This window comes from Manis pentadactyla, chromosome 8 (genome assembly GCF_030020395.1).
Source record: "Manis pentadactyla isolate mManPen7 chromosome 8, mManPen7.hap1, whole genome shotgun sequence".
NCBI classification, from domain to species: domain Eukaryota; kingdom Metazoa; phylum Chordata; class Mammalia; order Pholidota; family Manidae; genus Manis; species Manis pentadactyla.
The window spans coordinates 76,625,473-76,649,869 of NC_080026.1; the positions used below are offsets into that span (position 1 = coordinate 76,625,473).

A 24,397-nucleotide genomic window follows, 5' to 3' on the forward strand; every position below is an offset into this window, starting at 1 on the left:
TTTCCTTCTGTCCTTTGCTTTTAATAATTAATTCTGGGCTGTTAGTTTTCCCTTCCTAGGGGGCCTCGATTATTTTCAAGATGAGTGTGTTTCTTCTATCCACATGACCAACCTATTGCCTACACTGTGAAGCGTTCTCAAAAAGACTTTCTGAATAATGACCCAAGGAGTTAAAGCAGTGGTTCTCAACCATGACAGATTGTGCCCCTCTAGAGACATTTTTTAGTAGTAATAACTGCAGAAGGTAGGCAGGTGGAGAGAAGTGCTACTGGAATTGAGTCAGTGATAATAAGAAACATCTCATGTTTCTTACATCCCTACAACAAAAAAATGGTCCGGTCCCTACAACAAAAAAATGGTCCGGCCCTAAATGTCAATAGTAATGAGGTTGAAAAACCCCAAGATAAAATAAAAGAGACAGAGATTAGAGCAGTTAAGAAAAAATGGAAAGGTTGTGTGAATATATAAATTCTTCTCCTGAGGCCACCTGCATACATGCCTTTAGTGTGTGACTCCATCAAAACAGGCTGCAATTATTTGAACATGCATTGGTCACCCCCATTTTGACTTAAGTTCTTTAAAGCAAGGGATTCAACCCTGTTCACCTCCAGTCCTGCCACTGCCTGTTGGCATCTGCTCCAAACTCCAACCACATCTATAATTATTACTAATATATGCATTAAATAAATATTTACCATCATATTTAGGAATACAGGAGCTTAGCCTGCTTAGAAAACATACACTGACTGGATTGTAAAACTATGAAGACAAGGAGTGTGCTTTTCTTATTGTTATATATTCTTCATGGTCTAATGCATTAAATAGATTTTTTAAATTGTATCGTAACGATGGTAAATGGTTTATACATTCTCCAATGATTCTATTGCAGAGAAGTTTCAAAATGCTTGAACTACCAGACTTATATTTGTTACTTTGTTGGTGCCAAGAAATTGATTTTAGTAAAACACACACACACACATAAATGCAATCTTTTTACATTGTTTTTCCATTAATACTATTTTTGTATATGCATTACTGGCAAATTAATTCTTTAGAAGCACTGTGACTTTCACACAGGAGTTCAGTAAATGTTGAATTAGACTGAATTACTTGCCCACCTGGTATCCAACTAAGTAAAATGAGTCCCTCTATTTTATACCCATAAATTAAATGAGATAATATATTTTTAAGCCCTTAAAAGTCATAGTACAAAACAACTGGGTGTTGTTAAGATTAAGAATACATCTCTTAAAGATAATAGACTTTTAAAAAAGATTAATATTAGGAAAATACTGAATCTGAAGCCTATTACATAATTTTATGGGTAATGTAGAATTACTTGAAGACTTGATATTTATGCTATTGTTAATTTCCTCTCTGTTACTCTGCCCTAGTTTATATGCCAGGTAATTTCTGGTACTATAGATAAAGTAATGTTTAAGAACAAAAGGATCATCTGAGATAAGCACTTAATCCAATCTTACTAAGGGGTTCATATTCTTTAAAATAAAAGGATTTGAATCAAAAGAAACAGAAGAAAAATGTCATTGTGTGTTCATTATATGGAATTAGCAAGACTATATATTTACATGATCTTCTGAAAAATAAAGTGTTAAAAATGAGAAAAGTTCACTGCTTATTTTTCAGCACTTTGCTCTGCAGGAATTTATACTTCATTGTATTTATATACACTGTTTATTTTCAGTGCTAGGCAGCCAGACAGACTGAATCTTTTGAGGTTCATCTTAATAGTTTTCTAATTTGGCTTTGATGTTGATTTAATTAGCCTTTGCATGATTTTAATTGCCTGTATCTAAAACATGTATTTTGTGTATGTATTTGCTGAAAGGTTAATAACTGAATTAAGGAAAAAACAGTGTGTAACTAACTACTGGCTTCCAAAACTGACACTCAAGATTAGTATAATGCATTCTTGATTTTTAGCTAAGCCTTTTAGTGAAGAAAATGACATATGGACTATTTTACTACTATAGTGATGAGAAGATAATCAGAAGAGTAATACTCTAAATATTAATGAAAGTTTGGCTTTGTGTCCATATTAACATATTTTCCCATTAGGAAAATTTAGTGAACTAAGTTTTTCTGTAAACAGTAACCATCAAATTAGAAGCTAAGAATGTAATATTGTTTCTTTTTATTGGTATTGCTAGCATGGTGTGTTAATCCTGTATGAGAAAAATAATGCATTTAGAGGCCTTTGCAAATGAATGATTATGACTTTCGCTCAAACTGTTGCCATCCAGAATAAACAGACACTATTTGTATCCATTTATATCTATTTAACTCCAACTCTCTTCAAAAAGCAGCTGAATAGAGGACCCATGAGCACCAACAAAACTGCTGTAATAGAAAACTTAAGCACACCCTGTAAAGCCAGAACCTGGGCCAAATGCCAGAAATAACCAATGTATGCTGTGTGATCTCACACAGGTTACTTACCTTTTCTGGGCTAAAGTTATCCATCAAAAAGGTGGTAGTGATCATTTATAACTACACAGTCATAATAACATAGAGTAAATGGGTAAATACATGTAAAGCATTAAATGCATTATGATCTTACTATTTCAAATTGACTCAGAGAAAATACTCGTAACATTATGATTATCAGGAGGAGGGAGAATAGCCGTGCCATGGAGTTAGTTTTTAAAAATTTCCTCACACAGATTTGTAAAAGAAACTTGTTTTTATAAGGGGTACTATATAGGGAACATCAAATCATGTAGTGGAAAATTCATATTTTTACTGCAAATAGAAGAATTTAAATGGTGGTGAGATAATATTAGAAAACATAGTGAAAGTGCCTTATTAAATATCCATACTTTTGTTAACATGACAAGACTATAAATTCACAGAAAACTCATTTTAAAAATCAGTCTTAGTAAAACAGAGACATACTATGTAATATTGATGTAAAAGCTATTCTGCTGACATAAAAAACTTAATAAGAATCATTTTATCCCAAAATGGAAAACCGTAGCAGAGAAACATAATTGTGTTTTAATAGATCATTAAATGAAAAATAATTTTTGACATATAGTTAAAAACAAAAGTACATTTTTAAGGCAGTGTTTTATTTAAATAGAAGGAACAACTGATAAATTTGGTAAATCTATAAAGAAAGGAAAAAAAGCCAATGAGCAAAGACTGTCTTAGAAATGTAATACACTAAGCACTTAAAAAGGTACATTGACTTTATTAACTAATGTCACACAGGCAGTCTTGAATTACCATATCATATAAACATACACACACAATCAGAAAGAAACATTATGGTCTTCTTTCTTGAGACTATAAAGGAGCTGCATTTAAAAAGATAAAGAAAAAAATCCATCAAGAAGAAATGAATAAGCCAACTATGGTTTATAATATTTTAATGGAAGGGAGAGAAGGTGCATTACTCTTATTTGAACAGTTTCTCTATATTAGTTCCTATATTAGCTGCTTTGATTATCTCTTTAAATAATCCATGATACACGATTATTGTCATTTCTGCTTTTCAGATGAAGAAACTAAGATTTAAAGAGGTTAAATTAACTATTGAAAGGAAGGGTCAGACTTTTATATCCAGACATGGATAAAATTCATACCCAGATTTCTCTCCATAACAAAAATAAGATTTGAAATAAAAACAAGGTGAATATCCATTAGAGACTAGAAATAATTCCCCCCCCAGTTTTTAGACTACAGACAAGCAAATAAAATGTTTTTTTAAAAGAAACAAAATAAAATTTTCTTAATTAAAAGGTTAGGCTGTTTCAAAGGGAAGATTACTAGTCACTCCTTCTATATTTGTCTCTATGACCAAGAGTAATGGCTAATGATTTGAGGGATTTATAAATGTCTATAGCATTGCTGAATCAAGAGAAAAAAATAGCATTTCAAACGATATGCTGAAGTATTGTATAGCAGCACAGATACAAGCCTCTGTCCTTTAATGCAAAGAAAATATGGACATCATATTAGTCTTCTAATGCCACTGTAAATTAGTGGCTTAAAACACTACAAATCTATTATATGGTGGTTCTATTATATGTCTGAGTGGGTCTCACTGGGCTAAATCTAAGATGTAGACAGACCTACATTCCTTTCTGGCGGCGTTAGCACTGTATTCCTGCTTCCAGCTTCTAAAAGCTGCCTGCCTGCCTTCCTCGGCTGTGGTCCCCTCCCTTCTTCAACGCCAGCACTGGCTGAAGGAGTCTTTCTCAGTTTGTATCACTCTGGCCCTGGCTGGCTTGCCTTCTGTCACTTATTAGGACCTTTCTAAGTATACTGAACTCACCTGGATAATCCCTGACATTCAATCCATCCCAAATCCTTAATTAAATCACATCTGTGAAGTCTCTTTTGCCATGTAGGGTAACAAGGATTAGGACATAGGGGTTAGGATTCCTCTTGGGGGAGGAATCATTATTCTGCCTACAAGAGGTATATTGGTGCTTTTGTTACAAGATGCAAAATTCAGAGAAGATACTATGTTTATGAAACAGAAGTTTTAAGGTGCACACAAATGACAAAGTTAGGAAAAGCAAAATTCTGTGACAATATAAATATGAGTTTCCATAGCTCTTTTTCATGTACAAACAACATTACTGACGGTGGACCTTAATGGTTGCTAAAGACTGAACTGTATCTCCTGCACTTCCATAGGGTAGGCCCTAACCTCTAATGTGACTATATTTGGAGATAGGGGCATTATGGAAGTAATTAAATTTAAATGAGATTATAAGGGTGGGACTGTGATCCAAAAGTATTAGTGTCTTTGTAAGAAAAGACCCTGGAGAGCTAGCACCCTCCTTCCCACCCTCTCGGTCTCTCTCTCCCCACCACCTCCACTCCACCATGTGAAGACACAGCGAGAAGGCAGCCATTTACCAGCCAGGAAGAGAGGCATCACCAGAAATCAACCCCAGTATCATCTTGATCTTGGATTTCTAGCCTCTAGACCTGTGAGAAAATACATTTCTGTTGTTATTTATTTATGGTATTTTGTTAAGGCAGCCCTAGTGGACTAGTACAATTAGTATTTATCACTTAATAATTGAGAAGTTTCAGAGATAACTGCTTTCTGTGCATTATTTCAATTCATTCCCATAATAACACATTACTGATTATTCACACTTTTTCAGTGGACACAATGGGGCTTGTCTAGATCAAACAATGGGTCTAAGATTACTCAACTATGAAGAGGCAAGTGATTCAGAACCAAATCTTAATTTGGTTTGGTTTCAAAGACAAACTAAACCTTATTTGGTTTGGATTCAGACAGCATAGATTCTTAACCATTTCACTTTATGGCCTCCCTTCATTTGGGTAATTTTTAAAACCCAATATAATCCTTAAGTCTCTCTAAAGTTTGTGATTTATTGGGGACCAGGACAATTGTATCAACTAGTTTAAAATTTATATTTAGGTATTTGGTTTTTGGGTTTATGTACTTCTATGCCTAGAATCACAGAAAGAGAATTAATATTTCACTGGGTAATTTCTAGGTTTTCTAAATGTTTGTAAATGTCCTAGAGGCTGAGAATATAATGTTATAGAATGAGGCCAGGTAAAGCAAGCCTACATCAGGAAAATGGTTGAAAGACTACGTGTATAATCTGGTGTAAAATTAAAACTGCTCAATGGAAGTATTTTTTATATCTCTCACTGAAAATACCCTTCATCTCTACTTCATAAGAGTTTGAGGCAAAGTAGAAACACCATGAATTCAAAATCAGAAATCCCTTTTCCACATACTTGAGTAGCTTTTGACTGATCTTGAACAAGGACAAAGGCCTGCTTTCTCATCAACCAGGAGGATAATTCTGATGATTAAATATTGTAATGAACTTATCACCGCCTGTCTTGCCAGTGGGTTTCAGTACTAGGCAAGTTCACTATGGATTCAATGAGATCAAAGAAATGACAGTGGAACGTTCTTGGAGTGAAAGGGTTATACCCAACTTTATTCCTATGGTGGCAGGTCAATCACTAGAATCCCGTCCACTCAGAGCGAGTCTGCATGCAGCAAGCCAGTCTCTGCCTCTGCGGCTCTCCACCCCCACTGCTGTCTCAATCTCTGTCCTTGGCACTGCTACCACTCTGTTCTGCTCTCCTGCAGATTTGCAGCCATGCCACCGTGTCACCCAGAGTACTGGGTGGATCTCTTTATATAGAGTCACTAACAACGTATTGCCCACACATGTGTAGTGAGCTAGCCAACCAGGGCCAGGTGAGAATCCAGGCCACAGGAACCTTTCACTTTATCCACACTCCAGCCCTCCAGGATTCTTGCCTCTCAATCTATGTGCCCTCAATACTCTGCAACGAGGAAGCTGAACATTGTAAAAGAACCATGGGTGGGCTTTTCAATACCCATCTTCTCCAGCCTCTCCAGCAGCAAGTCTTGCAGACACACAGGCCAATCTTGTTGCTTTATCGGTGCTTCTGCTTCATCCTTGTCTTGCCAATGGGTTTCAGCCCTAGGCAAGTTCGCTATAGATACAGTGTGACCAAAGAAATTGACAGCAAAATGTTCTTTGCGGTGAAAGGGTTTAATACCCGGCTTGTTCTCCGGCACTAGCATCTCTGCCTCCACCCAGAGCACTGGGCCAAGCTCTCTCTATAGTGCAATAATAGCTTATTGTCTACAGGTGTGGAAGCGGCAGCCCAGCAACAGGCCAGTTACATCATCAGGTGGTTTAAGTTCAGTGAGGATCCTGGCCATAGGAACCTCAACTTCCCCACAGTCCTCAGTACCACTGCTCCAGTCTTAGTTATTGCCATAACTCCATTCATCCAATTTCTTTCTGTCTGCTCCTGCCTTTTCAAACCAACTCACATCTGGGTCCTCATGACTTTCACAGGGCCCTTTAAATTCTTCCTTCGAGAAGCAGACTGTATTTCCTTTTGTGCTTGAGCCTGAGGATAGAAGTGGAGCATAGAGTGCTCCACAACCAGAGGAGGTGGCTGCTCCTCTCCTGAAAGAACCTGTGGTTGTCAAGTCCTTCTGGCTTTCCACCAGCTTTCAACCAGGTGGGGTCTCCCAGTGCTGGAGGGGCTGAATCCTCCAGCACTGGCAGGGCCTCCACCCCCACCTGTTCATCAAACCTCCGCTCCTCCATTTCTGGGCTGACAGCTCCACTACTTCTTTCACCTGCCCCATGGCACCTGGCATCCTGCACTCTCATGCTGCTTCCTCTTGGGCTACCAAGACATCCTTTACTATCTCCAAAGCACTTCATAGTAATGCCATTCCAGTCAGAAACAACTTTTCTTTCTCTTTAGGTGGAGCCCAGTCCACCACTCTTCTCAGTACCACATGTGCACTGGGGGACACTAAAATGTCTCCCCATTCATAGGTGCAGGTGCTGAAACACTCCTCCATTCAGGGCAGCCTGTTCTTTTTCCTTGGTCAGCAATGAATCCTGCTATCACCAATTGTCTTGCCAATAGGTTTCAGCTTCGGGCAAGTTCACTATAGATTCAGTGAGACAAAGGAATGACAATGGAATGTTCCTGGGTTCCTGAAAGGGTTTATTACCTGGCTTGTTCTCCCTGTGATAGGTCGAGCACTGGAATTATGTCTGCATCCAACAGTCTGCAGGCCTGTAATCCTCCTTCATCTCTGCCTCTGCCCAGAGCACTGGGCTGAGCTTTTTATATAGTGATTCAGTCAATAATAGCTGATTGCCTATGGGTGTGGAAGCAGTAGCCTAGCAGCAGGCCAGTTACATCATCAAGTAGTTTAGTTCAGGTGAGGATCCTGGCCATAGGACCCTTCACTTTATCCACACTGCCATAAAAATGTAAAATTTTAGAGTTGCTATCCATAAAAATTGAAGTGTTTTGATATACATGTTACTTTCAAAACATTTGCATAGTGAATAAACTATATAAAAGTATATATAAGGGTATTTATATATACTATATATGTATATATTTGGATAAATGTACATGAAATAATTAGAAATATGATATATATAGTGTTTTGGTCTCTGCCCCTGGTTCCTGGCACAGAGCTCCTAAAATCCCTTGTAAGGAGATGCTAGGAGAATCTTTTGTTCTAACATTTAGTCTTTGAACCAGGTTCCTGAAACATAGCTCCTAAGACCTTTTTAATTTCCTGAGTGATAGGAGTGTCTGTGTGGATAAAATGAGAGTTCCTGTGACCAGGATTCTCACCTGGCTATGGTTGACTAGCTCACTGTACACCTGTGGGCAATATATGGCTGTTGGCTCTACATAAAGGGCTCCACCCAGTGCTCTGGATGACACGGTGGTAGGGCTGCAAGGCTGCAGGAGAGCAGAGGCTGGAGTGGTGGCAGCACCGAGGACAGAGGCCCAAAGGATGGCTGTGTGGGACAGCTGTACAGAGAAGCCCAGAGGACCACTGTGTGGACAGCTGCCCAGAGGCAGAGACCGGCTTGCTGCATACAGACTTGCTCTGAGTGAATGGGATTCTAGTGACTGACCTGCCACCTGGAAATAAAGTTGAGTATAACCCTTTCACCCTGAAGAGCATTTTGCTGTCATTTTCTTTGGTCACATTGAATCCATAGCGAACTTGCCTGGGCTGAAACCCATTGGCAAGACAGTCTGACACTGAGCTCCTGAATCCCTTGGAATTTCCTTGGTGACAAGAATGTCTTTGGTTCTAATAAGGCAACTTTTGGTGGCCTACAGGATGGTGTTGGTCATCAGAAAGATCAAGCCATGATTAGAAGCTTAGAAACTTCAGCCTTATTACCCCTGTTTTCCTGAGAGAGGAGAGGGGCTGAAAATGGAGTGAATAACCAATCATGCCTATTTGATGAAGCCTCCATAAAAATTCCTATAATATGAGGTTTGGAGAACTTACCCACCTATAGTTGAGTATGGCACCCAAAGTCCACCAGGATAAGAGCTTCTGCACCGAGATCCTTCCTGACCTTTGTCCTGTGTATCTCTTCATCTGGCTGTCAATTCTTATCCTTTCCTATATAATTGTAGCTCTGGGCTGGAGGGGGATTTCAGCTCCAGGCAGGTTCACTCTGGATTTGGTGAGACTGAATAACAATGGAAACATTAGGGGTAAAAGGGTTTATACCAAGCTTTATTCTCACAGTAGCAGGTCAAGTGCTAGAACTACATCTGCATCCAGCAAGCCTGCAGGCAGCAAGACCATCTAGCCTTTGCCTCCAGGGCAGAGCACAGACAACAATGGCTCAGTGTCAACAGGTGTGAAAGCATTGACTTACCAGGGAGGCCAATTATATCATCAAGTAGATTAGGGTCAGGTGAGGATTCTGGCCATAGTAACTTCCATTTTCCCTACACTAATAAACTGATAAATGTGTTTCCCTGAGTTCTGTGAGCTATTATAGTCATTTATTGAATCCAAGGAAGGGGTTCATGGGAACCTCTGACTTGCAGCTAAGTGGGATAGAAATTGTGGGTAACTTGGGGACCTCCTATTTTCACCTGGCATCTGAAGTGGGAGGCAGTTGTGGGTCTGAGCTTAACCTGTGTGGTCTGTGCTAACTCTAGTTAGAGTCAGAATTGAAATGAATTGTAGGATACCCAGCTAGAATTACAGAGAATTGATTGATGAATGACAAACCCGTCTATCTGCTGTCAGAAGTAAATTAGGATATACCCATATGTTGGAATATAAAACAATCATAAAAACTATGTTTTTGAAGAATCTAATGACATAAAAATATTTTTGACAAAATACTGATTGGAGAGAAAAAGCCCAAGATTTTAGACTGAAAATGTGTGATCAGAATGTGTGCTTGTGTGTGTGTGTGTGTGTGTGTGTGTGTGTGTGTGTGTGTGTGTGTGTGTGTGTGTGTAGCCACAGGAAATAAAAAACCTGAAAGAAAATATGTAAATCTTAAAAACATTCAAAACTGTAAGATTGTAATCATTTTCTCCTTTATACATCTTCCCTCATTTTATGTACTGATGGTACTACTTTTATGATTAAGATAAAGTTAGTGTTCAATATGTTGAAAGACTAGAGGAAAAGAGAAAACAGAGGTGTGGGGAAGTTGGGGTTACTGTGGCCAGGATCCTCACTGAACTTAAACCACCTGATGATGTAACTGGCCTGTTGCTAGGCTACCTCTTCCACACCTTTAGGCAATAAGCTACTATTGTGCTATATACAGAGCTCGGTCCAGTGTTCTGGGCGGAGGCAGAGACGCCAGTGCTCGACATACTGCAGAGAGAACAAGCCAGGTAATAAACACTTCACCCCAAAGAACGTTTTGCTGGCAATTTCTTTGGTCACATTGAATCCATAGCGAACTTGTCCGGGGCTGAAACCCATTGGCAAGACAAGAGGCTACAAAACATAATATAGAAAAAAATGAAGTATCTTGAAATAAACTTTATTGGTTCTTTTCTATGCCTTTTCCAAAATGTCACCTTTGTATCGAAAAAGCCTGAGGAAACACCATGTGAATATTTACTTTTTCTGCATTGAAAAGCCCTGGCTGATGCTAGCTAATCATATAATTTTTTCCTGCTAAAATAAAATAAATTTGTTTTTTTGTTGCTCGTTTGTCTGTAAGAAGATACCTAGGCATATATGATTTACTTGTGAAGACTTAACCAAAAAGCAATGACTAAAGAGCGAAGCAACCTTCTCTAAGCATGATCTAATTATTCTTTATCTGTGTATCTTTGTTTAGTTCATTAGTCATCTGGTACATATCATATTTAATAATTAGATTTTTGCAGAAATTTTAGAATATAAGATAAAACAATTTAACTACTATTAAATATAGTCCTTAGAAAGTACTTAATGAATGCTTGTCAAATAGGGGTTCATAGTTCTTGCACTATGTCGTTAAGTACAAGCATTATCTTTAATTTTCTCTAAAACTTCTAAAGGGAAAAAATAATTTTTTGAAGCAAAAAAGTGTAAGCTTTCAAAAGTTCACGTAATCAGTTAAAATTCTCAAGCACTAGTCACAGTAAAAATGGAAGTAAAATTTTCATTATTATATAAAGTAAAATCTAGCACTGTAACTTTTAAGTTATATGCCACTCTTATATACCTATCTGCCACAATGCCCACCTAAGTATTTTGGTCAACCACATTTGGGTCCTAAGTTAAATTCTGAAAAGAAAGTAGAATGTTTTTAGTTTGTCTACCCAACATTTGTTCCTCCCTTATTTTGGACACAGACCTCCATCTTTTCCTCCTTGGGTTACTGTATCTCCATATTCCATGTGCTCTAAGTGGAACTGTCAGTCACAGTGTTTTGTATTCCACACTTGTCCAAGGGTAAGTCTCAACCATGTTAATCATATTCCCTGCCTTAGGCACTTGACCTTTGAGCTGACTGCCAGTTGCTTGTATGTTCATGATCCTAGCTGTGTTAATGCTATTGCCCAAAAGAGCAGTGTTTTTAGTTTCTTACTAAGATTCCTAAAATTTATCTGGGCTTTTGTTTTTCCTTGGGTCCTGTTCAGCTTCTCTTTTGATTGTGCAAGCCACCAAGTTTTCTTCTGATAAGTTTTTTTTAGTATAAGCCATCACAGATGGTTCCTGTTGCTTCATACCAAATAACCATCCCAAGTACTGTTTGGAATGACCAGTTTAGTCCACATCAGAGAATAGGTCGTTTCTCATTACCAATAGCGAAAGTTTGCATTTTTCCTTTTAAGGTATAAAAAGACATTATAAATGCAAATTTTCCATTAAGCATTGTCAAACTTAATCTTATAATTTGCATATTTTCCCCTTTGGCATCACGGATGATAACATTACTTTGGCCATTCTTTTTTGAGAAAAATGTCCTGTATTTTTGTAGACGCATTATCTGGTTATCAATCAAGATGGGGTTAACTCAACCAAAAGACTCCAAAAGACTGCAGTTCTATCATATCACAACCTACAACCACTGGTAATACAAAGAACTTAGAAACATGGAGAATCTACATACAATAGCCTGCACAAGTAGATGAAGGACTTTAGTATGTGATTGCTATACTTTTAAGTGTCACTCAAATATATCACAGCTATAATAATAAAAATAATAGTAACAATAATTATTACAGCTCTTGTATTGGGGGTTTTCAATGTTCTAAGTCAAGTACTTTGCAGACATCATTTTCCTTAAAATTCTCAAACACCCTAAGAGGTAGAGACATAATTATCCTGACATGAAGTTCTGAAGGTGAGAGAGGTTAGTAAAGATCAAAGATATATATGGAATCTAGGCCTGTCTGATATTGAAGTTGGGGATCTTAAATTATTACATTAGATTTTTAGGTATCTGCCTTTTCTCTGCTGTTATATTATGGTAATGTTGATTTTGAGCTGTTTCATTAATAAATCATCTCAATTGTAAAGTTTTTCTTAATACATTTTTAACACATTTCCTTTACCTCTTCTTTGATCTCATGTTTATCTTAGCATTTATAGAATATCATCAAATAGGAAGCTTCTGCAAATGAAACTGAATTGCTATCCTAGTTAGAGGATCTAACTCTTGTGCCTTTTAATAAAACAAAACCATAGCAACTCTATCAAGGAATCTTGATGGCAAGCATATGCTGTAAATTAATAATTGGCAACACTTTCAGAATTGAAAGTGACAGCATTTAAAATAATGATTTCCTTTAAATTGTTTGTCTGAAATTATTTTAAAGATAGTACATTAGAAACTAATTAGGTACAAGATGCCAAGGAGAAAAACAAGATTGATTGATTGAACTTATAAAAGTTCCTGGGGATGAAAAATGTGAATTAGCTTTGGAAGAAGAATTGACTAGTAGACTTGTGTTTTGAATAATGATTAAAAAGAAAGACAAGCTAAATTTATGATTCTTATCTCTGGAACATAAAATTTTTAGTCTCTGCTCTTGAATTCATATAATATGTAAATTAAAATGAAATGCATGCTTCATAAATATATAAAAAATAGAAAAATCAAGAGATGTTCAAGAATACATTAAATTTTAAATTGTGTCTAATATGCAGATAAGCCCAAAATTCCCTTACCTGCTATAATTTCCCTGTTTTCCTTTACATACAAGTCCCCTCTACTTATTTGACATTACCTGTAGTCATCATATTGCCCAACTAAGTGCCATGCAACTTATTAGCCATGAATTTTCTTGAATATTGTAACATTAGATGCTTTCACCACTCTCTGCTTTTCTTAAACCCCTCCTTCTCCTTTGGCTAACAGGCATCATTCCATAAAGTTTGCTCCTCTTTTCTATGGCTTTTTAAATGTTTGTTCTTTTCTTTCATTCACTAAATGAAGGATTTCCCTCAAATTCAGTCTTTTTCTGTTCTTCTATACTGCCAGTTTCCCAGACAGGCCAGATGGCCCTGGAGGATCATTAATTCTCCTCTTTTGTCACATTCATGAGTAATGAAGTCACTGGATCTGGGTTAGCTCAATGGACTAAAATGCCTCTCTGATACAAGCTCCTTAGCTTCATCAGCTTTCCTGCTTTAGGATATATTTCCTTGACCAGGAAACTACCATTGTTACATGGCCAATGAATTTTTCCTTACCTTCATTTCCTAATTCCCTCTAAATACATTGACCAGTACCATTCTGAGTACCTTGCTTTTGGCAACTTTAAGGGTATGTTCATGTATGTGCAAGTTAAGTTCTCTCTGTGGGCTATAGAAGCTAGACAGCTGCTTTTTTAATTTGATGCCTTTCTGCCTGATTCTCCCAATTAAATCTCATGGTATTTCATTTATACTTATACCATATGATGCTAGTTACCCTTTCTATAACATTTCCTTGGCTTAAGTAGTCATTTTATATGACTTCTTCCGAACTTTATATGTCTAGTCTTTGAAAGTTCACTTCCTTATTTATGACTACTTTCTAGATTTAATTCATGTTACCAGAATTAAAAGTAAAAAATTATCCTTGACTTATTCCTTTCTTTTTTTGGCTAGTCATCAAGTCCTGTCAACTTTTCTTTTGAGTATGTCCTAACATTTTCCCCATCTCACTGGCTGGTGAAGGTTAATTTTATACATTAACTAGACTGGATTAAGGGAAGACCAGATAGTTGGCAAAACATTATGTCAATGTCTTTGAGGGTGTTTTGGGACTTGAATCAGTGGACTAACTAAAGAAGACAACCCTCACCAATGGTTTGGCATCATCTAATTGGTTGAAGGCCTAAATGGTACAAAAAGTTGGAGGAAGAGTGAATTTGCTCTCAGCTTGAGCATGGTCATCCTTCTGCCCTCAAACACTGGTACTCCTGGTTCTTGGACCTTCAGACTCACACTGGAGCTTACAGCATTACCACTGGCTTCCCCACGTTTCAGTCCTTTGTATTTGGACTGGAACTACACTATCAAATTTTGCCTCCACACTGTAGACAGCCAATTTGGGATTTCTCAGTCTCCAATATTACAAGAGCCAATCCCTCATAATAAATCTTTTTTTCTACCTTTATATCATCTATATCTATATCTGAATCTATATCTATATCTATATCTATCTATGCCTATAACCTACTGCTCTGTTTCTCTGGAGAGCCCTAAGACATTGGCCTAATACTTGTTGAAGACTGGACTATATTTTTTAACATTCACTCTATCTCTTTCCAAGTTATCCTACATGTGAACTTTTGTCAACTTATTTCTCTGCCTAAAAAAGTAATCTACAAGTTGTGAAAAACAGACACAGGGAGCATCCTAAACATTCAAATTTCCATCTTCTATTTCCAGATATCTTAATTCAGTAGGTTTGAAGGAAAAGAATACAAAAAATATTTTTAAACAAGCATCTCAAGTGATTATCATCAGACAGTTCAAAGACCATGATCTCTTCTTATAGATACCTACCCTCTTACAGCATTTAGAAAAATGTTTATGTTGATCAAATACTCAAAGTGTTTGTTTAATGTACAGTTTTATCATGATCCCTACAGCATGAAAGAAATATTTGAAGAGTTATGTGAAAGGAAACAGAATCATATTAGATGTGTTTCAAAATTAAATGAACACAGCTGTTGTAAGTAAAATAACTTAAAAAGTGCTAATCTGTTTGAAAGCCTATATATGTGTATGTGTATATACATACACATACATACAACCACATATATCATTGCTTGCTTTACTTCTTATATATATTTCTCATTGTGTCCATTAATACAATTTATTATTCTTAAAATTAAGATACACAACTTTCTTACTAATTAAATATGAAATACAGTCCAAGTCTTCATGTCTCATTTTAATTATCTTGACTCTACTTAACTGTAATGAATAACACTAGCATTAGTTAAAGAGTAATAATAATTACAAGGGGACCCACAAGTCTTTACCAATCCATGTAATATAATCAAAGATAATAAGTGATAACTGATACCAGGATCAAAATAGTACAATCCCAGTATCCTATGCTGTATACATATAGACCACTTTTATCTTGAATGCTCTGGATTTGGCTGTTTGATCCTACATCTTGCATATTATTATCACTTCATATATTTGACTCATAAAAGGTCTTTGTAAATGTGATGCAATTCACAATCACTGAGAAGAATTATAAAATTATCATTCTGTTAATTATTCCAGGTTAAAATGACATACATTTTGGCCAAAATCAATTATAAGAAGATTGAGGAGTAAGTACAATATGACTTTTTAATATAAATAGTAAATGTGAAAAAGGTAAAATTGAGTAGAGCAATAGATAACCTTATAACATTTTTTTGATAGAAAATGTTAAAGCATGGCCTCAAACATAATGAACTAGGGAAATTCTCTGTTGTATTGGCAAAGAAGTATTTACTATTTTTCCTCAAAATAGATCTTCTCCACCTATATCTATACTCTCCTTCAAGATCCATCACAAACTAAACTTTTCTGAGATCACCTGCATAGCACCCATGTTCCTGGGACAATACTGCATTGGATATCAAATCCTTGCCTTTGAGAACTCCCAGACCAATACATTTGTTCTCCATATGACAGGGACAATGAATGATTAAGGAAAGTTTAAAATATTAAATGGACTTTAAAATGTGCCTTATAAAGTATTAGGAGTTTATATGAATACAATGAAGGAAGGATGTTTTAGAGAGGGAATAATGCAAAGAAAGACAGCTAAGTGTAGTTATTCTTTGAGATCAAGGGAAAAAAACTCAATACGAAAATTGTGAAATGCAATGACTTAGAAAATGCTGAGCAGGATTGAGAATGCCACTGAAGTTGAGAAAATGAAAACTTCTCAAGGTTCATCCTATTTATGTTCCACCTATGCGGCATTTCCCTCCATATTTCTTTATATTATTTAAACATAATGCTGGAATTAATTTTTGTTTATTAATGGAAGCTTTTCTTTTCTTAAAATAATTAACCAGCCAGTTGTGCTGCTTGTTAAAGCTGGTCAAAATAGAATGTGTCACTAAGAGAAAATAATGCTCATTTTCTATTTATTATAAGAAATAAAAATAATCAATCTAATAACTATCTAAATTTTAATTAAATATTAAAATTTTAATTAAATATTAAAAATTTAAATATTAAAAAGACTTGTACTGCCTTATTCTATAAATGAGGTCTCACCTTAATTATGTAACAACAGACTATAGAGGGTCAGTGACTGCACTCGTGAATAGTATGAAGAATTAATGTATTTAGCAGAAAATTCTGATAATGTCCCCATATTTTTAATGGCTAATGTGATTATGTACATATGCTTATGTAATCCAGATAGTTGCTTCAGCTTTCCATTTCTGGAAATGTTGATATTTCTATAATATATATGACTTAACAGATTTTATTTCTTCTGTGCAGTTTCATGTGCATTTAATAGGGCTTAATTTGACTCTATTGAAAGACAAGTTTTTCTGAAGCTTAAGTTTCTATTGTATAGTTTTGGAGCTTCATTATTAACCACGTGATCACTGCTGTCAGTAACAGAATAGTTGGTTGCAAAAATATTTATATTTTTTATCAGTGAATGACCTCCATTTTGAACCCTGATTTAAATTCAGATTAAAAAGGCAAAGAAAAAAATTAAATTATTAACTGTTTTCATTAAACAGAAGTTCCCAAGTATAAAGAAAATTATACCTCCTGTCTTTAAGCCCTGGGCTTAAACTTAGGTATAAGTTAAGCAGAACAATTTTATGCAGTCCTAGACTCTTAAATATTTTAACTTTAATTACCCATAAAAGCAAGATAAAATATTTTCTCATGAAACATGATTCCTTCATGATACACATGAAGAAATACATATTATAATCTATAATTTAGAAAGGTTGATCACACATTTTTGGCATTGGTTCAAAAAATTACTGTTTGGGTCAATGGAAGCATATTGCCTCAATACATTTGGTCAGACTGTATTAATAAAATTCCATAATTATTCAAAAATTACATTTCCTAGCAAAGCTTTTTTTGCACAACTCAGTTGTTTTCTTGGACAGACAAAATTTTGTTTCATTAAAAATATAATTGTTTCAACTGTATATTTATATAAGAAATCTAGAATATTTAAGACAAAAATACCATAAAGGATATCATGGGGATTAGTTGTCCAAGTTTTAAAGTAATAAAGTATGAATTTAGTCTCTAAAAACTGTGGTCATATATTTATAGTACAAATAAAAGGTCTTGAATATACCTGGGATTTTAAGACTGAAAAAATAACATGCAACATGTTACAATGTTGTTATCCAAGTTATATGAGGAATGCTTTTGTAAGTTGGTTAATCATGAGTAAAGAGTCATTAGCACTATTTGTCAGACCTTCTGTTTAGAACCAGGAAAGCTAAGGAAATGAAATGTATTACAAGCTTGTACCCTAAAGCAAAACCGCAAAATGAAATCAATAGCATTTGAGTTGTTTTATCACCAGTTTAAGGTTTATCTTAATTGTCCTGTCACTTATTCCTGATTGAAAGGCTAGTTATTGAATCAAAACACAAGGATGTTTCATATAAAGAAATGTCGGGTTTTTTTCCACATTTAAAGATAATTATAATTTTACCATGGAAGAAAAATTGCACTTCAATTATGGAATTCCATAAATCAAACTGAGCTATCAAGGTGTATATTATTGCTTTTGTTCTACATAAAGATAAAAGAATGGTGATGACTTAGTGGCAGAAACATTTATACAAGTTTCTGTGGAAGTTTTCTTGGACACAGACTCCTTCAAGTCTCCTTGCTACCAATAACATTCTATCCTAAAAACCTAAGAGAGATTGAGTTTGTCTAGGGAGGTAGGGAATGTAGACAGGAACAAAAGATGATTCCGTTTTGAAATAACATTAGAAATATTAATGCATTCAATTTATCTTTTACTCAGAAAATGAAGATACTTATTCAGTCAAAATAATGCTCAATATAGGAGCCAGGGAAGAAAATATGGACACCGAACAGAATGGGACCAGCAGAAGAGAAATATAAACTGGGAATCTGGAGGATAAGAAAGTTTTTGGTTGAAGGAGAGCTGAGAAATCAACACTTACTTTCTAGTTGTATTGGAGGGAAAGAAATCCTTCAAAGCTTTCCAGAGTCCCTACAATGTCAAGTACCAGGAGGGAGCTTCCATGCATATTTCCATGATTAAAACAGCACATGGTCTCCATCTATTGCAATGATTACCTAAATTATGGCAATGAAAGGGCTCTGAGTAGGCTATGGTACAGGGATTAGGGGTGGTATATATGCTACATGTTTGCATACTATCAGCTTGATATTCAAGTCCTTTCATAACATGGCCTTAACTGTCCCATTATCCACTTGACAAGTATTTTGAACTTTCACTCATTGGACAAGTACTTGTTGAATACATTTATGTGTTTTGCATTTTATACTATTGACATATATCAATGAACATAACAGACAGGACTCCCTGCCCTCATACAAAACAGTGTAAATTCAGTAAAAATGTTTTGACTCCCTTCTACTCTCCAGCCACTCTAAAATGGTATGCTTAACATGGAAATGTGGAATATAATTATAAAAGTCTATTTTTTATTTTCTACTCTCCCTTCTTTCTGCTGATTTGAGGTAGTCTTTTTACTGCTGTTGAATAAAAGTTCAAGATACCCTATGACACAAAAAAATTTTTTTTTAGTTATTAGAAAGTACTATAGTTATGGTTAAGCTTTTTTAAAAAAAGGTAATCTAATTCAATATACTAATCAATACTTCAAATTTCACTTAAAAGTAAAACTGTTCTTCCTTCCCAGCTAAGATGTGTTCCTGGATAATCTCCTACCTTTGGAGAAGAGGTTATAAGAGACTCCTTTTTTCTTTATTAATCATCTCCTAACCTGTTTACTAGCAGCTGTTTTTTTTTTTTTTTAACACTCAGGCTACCATCATCTGGTGTTGGAGATGGAGGAGGTAAGGTTGGTAAGGTAGGCAGGTGACTTCCAACTTAAATATCACTACTAAGAAATGGTGAAACACTCTTTGGGGCAATCCTGTGTCAATGGAGTGAAATATATAAGTCAAAGAAAGAAAAATGAGTCAAGGTTTTATATTAAATTCATGTTCAGTTATAAGGACCACAGACAAACGTTTATTAATGCACAAGAATATAGAAAATGGTGTTCCTATAAGTCTACTCTGAGGAGTTCTCTAAAGGACAAGCCATAGATAATTTATTTACTGGTATCAACAGGGATAACATAATATTACTTCAAATTAGATGTGTGGAAAAAGGAAGTATATGAGGCAGAAGCACGGCTCACAGTCGGAAATATACAAATAATAGCAAAGGGTGGGGTAGGGGGATAAAGTAGAAGAATTAGAAAAAGGGTCAGCGAACTACATCCCCTTGGTCAAGTCCAGCCCACGACTTGTTTTAGTAAGTAAGATTTTATTGGAGCACAGCCACGTCTATTTGTGTACATACTGACGTACAGCCCACTCTTTTTAAAAAATATATATTGTCTCTTCTTTCTACAATAAAAGAGTTAAATAGTTTCAACAGAGACCATATGGCCCATAAATCAAAAATATTTGTTTGCTCAGCAGTTACAATTGGAGTATCATAGTGAATCAACTCATTATGTTGAAAAGCAGTAAATAAATGAAATAATTTTTTCTTGCTTTTCCTGTAAGAGCAGGACTTCAAGGCAACCAAATATTTAATATAGAGATTTTCTTGGCAGAAAAGTTTGGCTAATAAATATAGAAGAAATTGAAGGAAGGAATTAATAGATAGGAAAAGACTATCAGAGGCTGTAACCAGCACAAAATGAGAGTCCTAGGGATTTGTGGTGCCTCCTAAATTAAGGAGTGAATATCACAGGATCTATTTGTAAAAGAAAAAACCCTGATTTTAAGAAAGTCTCCAGCTTGAACTACCAATTTACAGGAAATAAAGGAGATAAACAAAAATATGAAATGACCTCTTGGAGATACAAGATCAAAATCCAGGCTTCAGAAGTCTGGTTTCTTGAACAAATATAATGAATACAAGGGGGTGGCCACGGATAAGCCTATAGATTAAAAGACACTTGAAAGACCTATCAACCATTTACAATGTACGGACCTTTTGTGTATTATATTAATATATTTAAAAATGAATACTAATATTTTAATATGACAGTATTGATGAGTGTTTATTAATTTGGGGGGATTAATAATGATATTGTGATTAATTTTTAAGAGTAACATATTTTTCATTTCAAAAAATGAAATAGTATTTTTTTGATCTGCTTCAAAATACCAGAGTTGGGGAATAGCCGAAAGTGTGGGATCAGTGTTTCCCAGGACTTGATAAGGAAAAAGCTGGGGAGTTGACCCTTGGAGTTCATTACAACATTCCCAGTAATTTTACATATATTTGAAATGTCTATACTAAATTTTGAATATTCCTAGTGTCGAATTTATGAAACAAATTGTAAAATTTTAATTACTGATTTGCATTATTTTAATTATTAATTTCATTTAAATATTAAATCCAGTTATAGCATAGTTGTAAAACTTACTTTGAAAATGATTTCATTAACAAATTCTTGGTAAAGAGATTACAGTAAAACTTCCTTCATGAATCAAACCGCCTGTTTACCTTTATTCATATAATATGTGGTAGAGCTGAAAATTATGGGGCAGCTAACTTTGAAGCAGGGATAAACTTTTAAACAATTGATTAATTAATTACTCTCAACTTACATAATGGACTTAGTATTTGCACAGCTAATGAACTAAGGACTGATTATATGCCATTAACAGTCATTAATAAATGAAACTGTGTTTGAAATACATGTGTTTGTATTTCAGGAGGCAAAGGTCAGTGATAAAATGTTAATAACAATATTCAAAGTATCAGGCATTAAACAACTAACATTTAGCTTTTAGGCTTCATGCATTTCTTTGAGGGTATTTCATCAATTTGCTAATTGGTGTAAGCTTTACATGCATACTTGGGTACATATGAGTATAGGTGAGTATATTAACTAAACTTTTATTAGCCTTAGATTTACATTTAAGTTATAGTAATGAGAACTAGTTGTATTATATTCACATATGAGATATCAATATGTTTTTGCTCCCAGAAATCAGAGCTATTTCTTGAAAAATGCTGTTCTACAACCTAAAAATTTAGCAAAATTTTCTTTCTAAATCTAACTGTTCATTTGTTTCAAATAAAGATGACATTTATTTTTATTTTCAATGAGGTAGTTACATTACATACTTTAGAGCAACTCTAAACTTCAGACTCCTGGTTTAGTCAATTCAATTATAATTTGAAGCATCCTCTATATTTTTTAAAAATATAATTTTATACAATTTACAGATTTTAAAAACTCAAGGGACCAGTCTGCTATTTTTATACAATTTAATTATGCAAGTGATACATAATCATTGAAGACAACTTAATTACTTTAATTCCAAAGACACACTGTGTATAATCTGATTTGGCTACAGCTGTGCAGCCCTCTATATACACTAGGTTAGTAAATAAGATTTGAAATAAATGAAATGGAGTGAATAATTTTATGATCATCAATTGCTGAACTGATGGAGAAAATTCTAGAATTCATTGTTTCCAGTTACTCTCACTTTATTCTCCTTTCTTGCACCCTGCTTGGGCTGTCTTGCTCTGGCATTCATACGTGTACCCGTTCTCTGGTTCTCATGAGCTCTTCTTTTCCCTCCTTCTGCTTCTAAAGATGCTGATGGATGCAGTGCTCTGACTGATGTCCAGGACTGGTTCCACACTGCAAGGTGAATGTTTCAGATCCTGTTTTCCACTTCATGCATTCTCTGGGTCCCTATACTACTACTGGTTAAATTAAATTTGGTTTTCTTGAGTCTTCTGGATTCTAAAAAAGTTGGGTCTGTTTATAAAAAAGAGGAACTGTTTATTAAAGTGCAAAGGATGTACCTCAATAGATGGAAAATAATAGCATTGATCTCATTTTGGTAATATCTGTCAGAATCTCTGCTGGCCCTCTTCACTAACTGACTTTTTCTTGCTTCTCTGTGTGGGTAAACTATGTTTGCGTAAAACACAAATGTCAAAGAAAGATTTTGGAGTCAAAAGATGTGAGCTTAAATCTCTGCCTTTTCATCTACTGACAGTGTCATTATTTTAAAAAATCACTTAACCTTTACTTGTCTTTGCAAAATGGGGATAATAATTCTCCTCTCCTGGAAATGGATATTAATTAAATATGATACATATAAATTATAATAAATGTTAGTCACTCTTTTTAAGATGTACCTTCCTCTGCTTTCAAAAAATACATAAATTCAAGAAGCTACACAAATCAGAGAATGTCTACCAGTCATGTGTCCATTAAAAATATACATTCTAGAGAATTAACCAGAGCCTTACAGAAGGATTAAGAATAGGGTTTATTATTTAACATACACATTTTAGAATGATGGTATTCTAAAAGTATCATATACAAAGTATGAAAATAGTGTGTTATCTCCTTGGTATTTCAGGAATATGAGCCACTCTCTGCATTGTCACATATCAGCTGTTAAAGTGAACATGCAATCCATAATCTCCAAGAACTGATGGTTTTTTTATGTTCTCCACTGGTAACTTTATTTTAGATATTTGTATTTCATTAGGAAAGTAGTAGAAACATCATAAAATCCTTCTGAAACGCTTAAGTAATGTAAACTTACTTTTCGAAGGAACTCGGAGATTGGCAAGGACCACTTCCAGGGAATCAGCTTGGACTCGAAGTACGTAGCTCGTCCTTGTCTCATAATCCAGAGGAGCATCCACATAGATAACACCCGTGATGTTATTAATTCCAAATGTATCTACAATTAAGATACAATTCCCTGGTCACTTTCCTCACACACTAAGAAAAAATAATTCTCTTTACAAGGCACCATGATTTTAAAAATGCTATTTGTAACAAGAGTGATGCATAAAAGGTGACAAGACGCTGGCTTTCAGAAACTATGTTCCAGCTCTTCAAATGATCAACATTGGTGTATCCTTAAGTATATACCTTGATTTTCTAGTTATTTTGAGATTCTCCTGGAAATCAATGTTTCCATGGTTAATTAAATTTCAGAAACGAATACTATATCCCTCACTATTCATGAGGTCCTGCATCATGCCAAAAGACAATAAGATGTTCTATTTTAAAGAATCCAATTTAATTTTGTTTGACCAAAAATTTTATAATTTTATTGGATTATTATACTCTATCATTCAAAGCACCTTATTATCCTTTAGAGTTCATTTTCTGTTGAGAAGTCTTTAGGATAAAAACATAAGCTCATATATTGATTATTTATAAAAAATAATTTGTTATTTTAAATATCTTAAAATACCATGATGAAATTTTTTTTATTAAGGTACCATTGATATACACTCTTATGAAGATTTCACAAGAAAAACAATGTGATTATTACATTCACCCTTATTATCAAGTCCCCCTCATACCCCATTGCAGTCACTGTCCATCAGTGTAGTAAGATGCCACAGAGTCCCTATTTGTCTTCTCTGAGTTACACTGTCTTCCCCTTGACCCCTCACACACCATGTGCACCAATCATGATATCCCACAATCTCCTTCTCCCTCCCTCCCCCTCCCACCTCTCCCAACCCTCCCCTTTGGTAACCACTAGTCCCTTCTTGGAGTCTGTGAGTTTGCGGCTGTTTTGTTCCTTCAGTTTTGCTTCATTGTTATACTCCACAAATGAGGGAAATCATTCTCTGTCTGACTTATTTCACTGAGCATATACCCTCTAGCTCCATCCATGTTCTTGCAAATGGTAGGATTTGTTCCATGATGCATTTTTAAAATAAACTTGCTCATATATATTTGACTGGAAGTAGGGCACATGAGTAAACTTTATAATATCCTATCTCATCCATGCTTCATATCTTTTCCTCAATTTATTTTTCTCCATAGCATTTATCACCATGTAAAATACTTTATAATTATTAGTTTAATGATT

At 35.0% G+C, this 24,397-nt stretch overlaps 1 protein-coding gene across 2 annotated transcripts in view; it reads right to left on the reverse strand.

The window, feature by feature from the left end:
* PCDH15 (protocadherin related 15) overlaps window positions 1–24,397 on the reverse strand; it is a 761,207-nt gene that overhangs the window by 106,773 nt on the left and 630,037 nt on the right. For both annotated transcript variants that reach the window (XM_057505880.1, XM_057505879.1), the window contains one exon: window positions 23,105–23,245. In XM_057505880.1, the coding sequence (XP_057361863.1) occupies window positions 23,105–23,245 (141 nt within the window). The remainder of the gene's footprint in view (window positions 1–23,104; window positions 23,246–24,397) is intronic.